The following is a 7557-nucleotide window of genomic DNA, read 5'->3' as shown; positions in this document are numbered from 1 at the left end:
TGTTCATCCACTTCTGCACCCACTCAGGATGTGGAGTGTTTGTGTTCCAGAGGCTAATTAACTTCCTAAGGGTCGTATTAGCATATGAGAGTGTGTTCACTGAGTTTGGTATAAAAGTCAAGCATTGCAAATGGGCTCCATGTGCTCACCAAGCAGATGGCCTCAGCCAGAGGGGCAGCCTGCAAGGTGCAGAGCCTGGGTGTGCTGACTCCCCACACCCCCAAACTCCACACCAACCCCGCGGTTCTTAAGGCAGAATGCCATTTCCCCTGCTTTCCTCTGTCCTTTAACCACTTGTGATGGTTAATTATGTGTGTCGACATGGCTGGGCCATGGTGCTCAACTATTTGGTCAAACATTATTCTAGGTATTTCTATGAATTTTTTGATGAGGTTAACATTTAAATCAGTGGACTTTGAGTAGAGTAGATTGCCCTCCATAGGTGGGTGGGCCTCACCCAATCAGTTGAAGGTCTGAGTAGAACAGACTGACCTCCCCTTTGTAAAAAGGAAATCTGACAACAAATGGCCTTCAGACTTGAACTGGAACTCTTCCCTGAGTCTGCGGTCTGCTGATGTTCCCCATCAGGTTTTGAACTTGCCAAGCTCGCATCATCAGATGGGCCAATTCCTTAAAATAAATCTCTCTCGATAGAATCACATCCCATGGGTTGGCCCTAACACACAAGCTACCCAAATGTTAAGGAGGGCACTCTCCCCACATGTTCCTCTGGATCATCACCATGTGGACTCACCTGTGACTCCTCCCCTCCATTCTGCGCACAGCCCTGACAGCAGCCCGCGCCTTTGGAGACCGTCTTGTGGTGCTGGGGGCTGAGGTGTCTAGACTCACCCGAGGCAAGGAGGAGGGTGGTGATTTCCAGGTGGGAGGGAGCCAATGTCCCGTGGCTGGTAACCCTGAGTGGTTTTATTCTAAAACTTGTCAGGTTTTGGTGTACGAGTCCCCCATTCCCATTTATTGAGGGGGAAAAAATAAGCAGCTCATCAATGTATTTTTTTTAAGTGCTCAAGGAAACAAAAGATCAGAAAGTGCATTGGGGAAGTGCATTGGGGAAGGATTCATGATTTCTGAGTTGAGTTTATATACTTTAATGTTTGATTAAAATCTTTTGATTGTGGAGAGGTGGCAAACAGGGTCCAGTTCTGAAGTTAATTTCCGGCTGGGAGGGAAACTGGGATAGTTGCAGTCTGGCAGCTCAGCGTCCAGGCCAGTCGAGGCGCACCCTGGTGCGGCCACAGCCAGCAGTCCGCTCGTGTCCCGCGGTGGCTCCTGTGTTTCCCAGGCGCACGGAGACAAGGCCGGCCCCGTGGCAGAGCACGAGCGCTTTATGTACGGAGGGAAAAGTGCATCCTACGTGCTAATTACACTGACAAAAACGGGAGTAGAGCATATCGACCCACTTGTCGAGTTTGGAAAAGCTTCCCGGTGGTCTCCAAGGACACTCACTGACTCCTTTGCTGCGGGAGATTATTCCGTACTGCCAGATTATTCCATACACGGTAACCAAAGGCTGGAACAGTCGTTGCAGGTGCCAGCGGAGGGAGAGTGGGGGCCTCACAGTTGCTACTGGCTTATAGGTGAGGGTTGAAAAGTTGAAGGGGTTGAAGGGTTGGAGAGGGCAATCTGGAACTTTTTACATGAAGCTGAATCGTTAGATTTCGGCCTGGTGCCCCCATAAAGAGGGGATTTGGACACCAGGGGCGTGCACACGTACAGACAAAAGACAGTGTGAGGACATGGTCCAGAAGATGGCCATCCGCAAGCCAAGGAGGGGCCTCTGAAGAGACCCAGTCTCCTCACACCTTGACCTTGGACTCTTGGCTGCCAGCACTGGGAGAAATAAATGTCTGTTGTTGAAGCCACCCAGTCTGGGGCATTCTGTTATGGCAGCCAGGCAAACACACACACACACACACACACACACACACACACACACACACACACTGCCAACCCCACAAAACACTGTCCTTTGGAAGGCTGCACATGTCACACGTGCGCTTTTCTGAACAACTTTCCAGAGCCCGTGAGGGGCCCACCGTGGCTTTGTGCACGCAGGAACTAATGCTATGTTAAAGAGAAGGAGAGAAAAAGCAGGGAGAGCAAAAATACAGCAGAGAGCCCGTTGTTGTTTTGCTGGTCAGAACCTCAAATCCAAAACCGCAGGAGCTGAGACCCCTGGAGAACCGAGGGGGTCCGGTCCTGTAGAGGTCCTGCCGCAATTTTCTGCCCCTCGGACTTGGCAGAAGGTGCTCCGCACACCCCAGCTCAGGTTTCCTACTAGGAAAGTGGGCATCAGGCTGCCTCGCCTTCTGGGGACACCGGTTTGCCTACATGTGTACCACACCCAGGAGGCAGATGCGGCCGTATGTTAGGATTAAATTGGCAACCCCCCTCCCCCACATTCACAGGCGTCCTCAGCAGAGCAGCCAGGTCGGTCATTCCCAGCCTGGCTCGTTTAGATTCAAAATGCACCAGGTGTCAGCAAGTCCAGCTCCGGGTCCCACGCAGCCTCTCTGAAAGCTGCTTTCTGCGTAGGTGGTGTAGACGTCTGTCTACGTGTTTGGATCTGAGGGTCTTGGACTGGACGTATGGCTCATGTGAGCAGGGACAGTATCCCCAGAGCCTGAAACAGTGCCTGGGAATATGAACTCAGGCCAGGAAAATTCTGAAATTCTCATGATCAGAGTCACTTCTTTGGGTTAAGGCATTGAAGACCCCTGTCAAATGTCAGGGAGGGGCCATACAGATTAAGACATCATCAGCCATTAACACCTCTTTGTGACTTCATCAGCGGCCTCAGAGCCCCCTTAGTCAGTCCCCTAGGGCAGTTGAGTTCTGGTGGGAGAAGGGGAGGGATTCACAGTCTGGGGGGCTGAGTGGGGGGTGGAGAGCACAGACAGGGGTGTTGCATGGAGGGAGGTGGGTGACAAAGAGAATAAAAGATTTCACAAGGAACACTGCTGGACAATTCTGAACCAGCCAGACCTCTGCATCAGAGTCACCTTTCGGTCCATGGTCCAGATCGCCATGAGTGAGGGCCAGGCCAGCTGGCAAGCACTCAGGTCCCGCTGGGCCTGTGCAGGGAGGAGCCTGGTCTCTCAGGGCTGGCCTTGGCCTGGGCCGTGAAGCTGGGTGTGCAGGGACCAATACACGGCTGCGACACCCACCTGTCCCAGGAAAGGGGAGAGTGGCTGGTGTGACTGGCACTCCAAAGGTGAGGCTGCACCCATGCGCTCAGCCAATCTGCTTGCCCAGGGCTCCAGATCCCTGTTGCCACCCTGGGGCAGTTAGAGATACTGGGTTGGCAGGGGGCGGGAAGCAGGGAAACAATTTGGGTCAAGTGACAACAGCTAAGCTTGGAGGGGGGGCTGGCCTGTCAACCACGGGCCTGGGGCTCACAGGCCAGCAGGGGAGCTCAGGAGAAGCTGCCTGGCTGTGCACAGTCCCAGGAGGCCGGCGGGGAGGCTCAGCAGGGGGAAGACGACATCTGGTCGTAGTCGGGGCACTTGAGCAAGGCTGGGTAGTTGCTGTTCATCTGCAGGGAGGCGTCGCTGGAGATGTCGGAGGGGCTGCGGCCCCGGACCCAGGCGTCTGGGTGGAGGAACTGGCCCGAGTAGTCGGAGCAGTTGCTCAGCCGCGGGCGGTAGAAGCCGGGGTGAGGCCTGTACATGTCCTCGGCGGTGTACCTCTTCATGAACAGGTACACGGACATCACCCCCGCACTCTGCAGAGAGGAGGGAGCAGAGGAGACTCACTGCTGGGGGTCTGGCCTTGCTCCCAGCAGAGGGACACAGTGACCAGAGCCACTGGGGGTGGGGACAGGAGCAGGGCCCTGGGCTATCCACGAGCAGGTAAACCATGACACGTTCTGGGGACGAGGGACGGTGCAGTGGTGGGTCCAGGGTGTGTGTAGCCTGCCATCCCCCTCTGGCTGGGTCCTGGCACACTCTGCTCCCTGCCCAGCCCATCGGAAGGGTTACCTCTGTTAGAAGGAAGGAGATGGCAGCGAAGGCGAACGACCAGCCGTACTTGTAGCTGAAGTAGGTCTCCGCGTCCTTGGTCCTGTTGAGCATCTCGTCGTTGATGCTGGAGATGTAGAGCACCAGGCCGACCACGAGAGAGAGGCCTGGGGGAGGGCAGGGGGGCTCAGAGAGGAGGCCCTGGGGTTTGCTGGAGGGGCACCTGCCTCCCCTTGAGGTTCAGGCAGAAAGCCTGGGGACAGGGCACTCGTCCTGGGGTTCAGGGAGAGGAGGAGCTTGCCTCCTGAAGACCCTGTTCAGACCATGACCTTCTGGAAAGCAGACACGTGCAGGTAAGAAAGCTCCCTGTCTCTGTCTTGTCTGTTCATTTTGGGGCGGTGGACACACAATACTACACACAGATGATGTGTTAGGGAACTGTACCCTGAAACCTACACAATTTCATTAACCAGTGTCACCCCAATAAAGTCAATTTGAGAAAAAGCTTCCTGCCAGCCTCCTCCTGAGCCGGGGAGAGCCAGTGGCTCTGGCCCCCTGCTCCCTGGAGTCCCTGTTGGATGTAGACGCCCCCCCCCCCCGCCCCTGGATGTTCTGAGTCACCCGAGGGCTGGGGCCCTTGCACCCCTTGCACTGTATTATCTCACAGCGCCCCAGGCTACGCCAGTGTGAAGGGCGGGTGAGAACCACCGAGCTAGCAGGGGGCTTTCGCTAAACGGAGGAAGAAAACCGACTCCCGCTGGCTGACGGGGTAGCCAGGCCTCTGGCCCCTGTCTCTCCGGCCTCGGGTGGTAACATCACTGTGGAGACGAGTGGCTCCTGGTTTGTGCAGCCAACCCCCCGCCCCCCGCCCTCTGCCCGACCACTGGCTGTGGCCTGTGGAGGTCGTCAGGCAGAGAGGTAAGGAGAGTTTGTCCAGATTCTGGTAACTGTTCAGTCAGGGCGGGGGTGGGGGGCCCCCGTGGGAGTCCAGAGTCCCACTGGCATTGTGCAAATAAATGACAGCCTCAGGCACTGGTCCCGTCAATGAGTGGCTGTAATTGAATCAGCACATAATTAATTACCCTGTTTTGAGCTGTTCAGGTTTAATTCCCTTCACATGATTAAACCAGGGCATCTTGAAGGATGAATGTTCAAGGAAAATCCATGTGACTCAAGACTCCTCGGGCACTTAACTCATGTCTGTGCCACTGCTGGCCCCGTGGACATGGCCGCTGCTCTCATTAGAACCACCATGTGCGGCCCAGTTTGACCTGAGGCTTCTGATCCTGACTGCCAAAAAATCTCAGGTGCCCCCCAGCTACTTACTGTACGGCCTTGACTACTGTCAGGTTCCTAGCAGGAGGAGGAGCTGAGCCCTGGGTCCCCATCTCCTGGCCTGGGTGGGAACAGCACCAGGCAGAGGGTGGGCTGAGGACACTGCAGGTGCCTGGGTCACTCACTTGCTGGTCTGGCGCTGGGGGCCGACCCACAGCCTCTGCCAGGACTGCCCAGAGTGCACGACAACAACAGACTCACCCGAGAGGATGAAGAAGATGCCAGAGACAAAGGCCAGTATTGTCCTGTGGGGACGGATGTGTCCGATGTTGCTCAGGATGAAGCCGATGAACATGAAGAAGAGACTGACCAGAGGGAATGGTGTGGCCGAGCGAATCATCTCTAATGAGGGGACAAGAGGACGCTGTCAGCCTCCACTGGCCTTGCCCTCCCAAGCTGGGTGCTCCTGGCCGTGTCTGCCTGCTGGTCCCCAAAGCCGCACCGTGCACAAACTCCCCAGGCTCCATCCCCTCCTGGGCTGGCCTGGGACCTCCCAGTGCAGCCATAGCCTTTGTCCCTTCACCCATAGCCTGTGGAGTCTGTGTTAACTCAGTGTCAGAATTGCATTGAAAGCTCACTTTAGGGGTCAGAACCAGCTCGGGCGAAGCCAAGGCCATGGTCAGCCTCTCTGGGGGCCAGGGGGCTTGATTCAGTTCCCTGAGTACTATGGTCTCAATGTTTCTGTCCCCATCCCCCCTCCCAGATCCGTATGTTGAAACCTACTCCCCAGTGTGACAGGACCAGAGGTGGGACCTTTGGGAGTTGCTGAGTTGCTAAGGTCAGGAGGGCGGAGCCCTCCTGCACAGGGTCAGTGCCCTTATAAATGAGACCCCTGGGAGCTCCTTCACCCTTCCATGGTACAGGACAGAGCAAGAGGGCACCCGCTATGAATCGGAAGACAGCCCTCACCAGAACGTGACCATGCTAGAGCCTCGACCTTGGACTCCTAGTCTCCCGAACTGGGGGAAGCACATTTCTGCTGTGTACGAGCTACCTGGCATGTGGGATTTTGTTCTAGCTGCCCGAGTGGGCTAAGATGCTGGGTGTGGATGCCCTCTCACTCTCCTGGGTCACAAGGCTGGGACATTCCAGCAACCTGTCACCCTCTCAGGATAAGCAATGGACAGAACGAGTTCCGGGGAGCTCAGGCCAGCACAGCCAGCTGAGCCCAAGGACATCGGCTCTTGGGAAACGAGCTGGTCGCCCTGACTCTTCCCTCCACCCTGCTCTGCTCTGCGGGGCCAGCGGCCCAGCGCGGGGCGCCTGAGGCACCTACTCAGGACGTTGACCGTGGACTCGGACGTCAGCTGGGTGTTCATAGGCATCACGTATTCTATGGTGAAGCAGCGTCCCCGCTCCTCGCCTACAAAGACAGGAATCGTTTACCTTTTCCAGTCCTTCTGGAAGGTGGACTTGAAGTTATTCGAATCGTATTTCCAAATGCTTCTAGGATCTTTGACCTGTGGGGTATTCACACCTGGATGAGCGCTAGACCCGGTGGGTCCCGCCCCCGCCCTCCCCACGGCAGGGCTGGAGCACAGCCTGACGTCACGCCCTTCCCGAACCCAAGCTCCGGGAGGTGCATGAGAAGCGGCCAGACGGCAAACTCAGGCCTAGTGACACGATGGTGGCGGTCTCGTTGCTCAGGGACAGACTCAGTGCGCAGTGGGCTTAGCTTCCCCGGTGTGGGTGTCACGGAGCAGAACCCCAAAGCCTTGTCAGCCACTCGGAAGTCAGATCCTGGTGACTTCCCTCTCTGCTCGACGATGCCACACAGTCCCAGGCAGCGAGAGGCGAGGTCAGTATCGGACGCCATTCCCAAAACAGACGCAAGTCACCAGCAGGCCAGGCCTTGAGGTGTCCTCCCTGTCAAATACTGGTGGGCACCAGGGGGACACCAGGTGGGCACTGGGAATATGGGGCATCACTGTCTAAAGTGAATGACTGCCTAACCACTGTGCCATACACCTGAAACTAATGCAAAATAATATTGGATGGAAACTGCAATTGAAAAATAAAATTAAAAAAGAGAAGGAAAGGAAAAAGAAGAGGCAAAAGGAACTTGAGTGACCAAAGACTGAAGTTGGGGTCTCTGGCATGTCTGCAAACCATCAGGGTGGTGGGGGCGGGGGAGGTGGGGCTGCGGAGGCCACCTGTGAGACCACCCAGGCGGAGGCTGAAGGCAGGGCCCAGTTTGGAGGTGCCTGGGGGAGGGCGGGGGAGACAAGGCAGAGACAGGATG

At 56.3% G+C, this 7557-nt stretch overlaps 1 protein-coding gene across 1 annotated transcript in view; it reads right to left on the bottom strand.

Annotated features, from left to right (window-relative positions):
* Positions 1–1139: 1139 nt before the first annotated feature.
* CACNG5 (calcium voltage-gated channel auxiliary subunit gamma 5) overlaps positions 1140–7557 on the bottom strand; it is a 32775-nt gene continuing 26357 nt past the window's right edge. Inside the window, exons 3-6 of the mRNA XM_045836954.1 lie at positions 6592–6678; positions 5517–5657; positions 4002–4147; positions 1140–3745 (exon numbers count right to left, since the gene is read on the bottom strand). Coding sequence (XP_045692910.1) covers positions 3488–3745; positions 4002–4147; positions 5517–5657; positions 6592–6678 — 632 coding nt within the window. The 3' untranslated portion in view covers positions 1140–3487. The remainder of the gene's footprint in view (positions 3746–4001; positions 4148–5516; positions 5658–6591; positions 6679–7557) is intronic.

Source organism: Phyllostomus hastatus, unplaced genomic scaffold, assembly GCF_019186645.2.
Source record: "Phyllostomus hastatus isolate PE091 unplaced genomic scaffold, TTU_PhHast_1.1 phas_contig_210, whole genome shotgun sequence".
In the NCBI taxonomy this organism is placed as follows: domain Eukaryota; kingdom Metazoa; phylum Chordata; class Mammalia; order Chiroptera; family Phyllostomidae; genus Phyllostomus; species Phyllostomus hastatus.
Note: the sequence above shows the minus strand (reverse complement) of the source record. Positions and strands in the feature narration are given on the sequence as shown.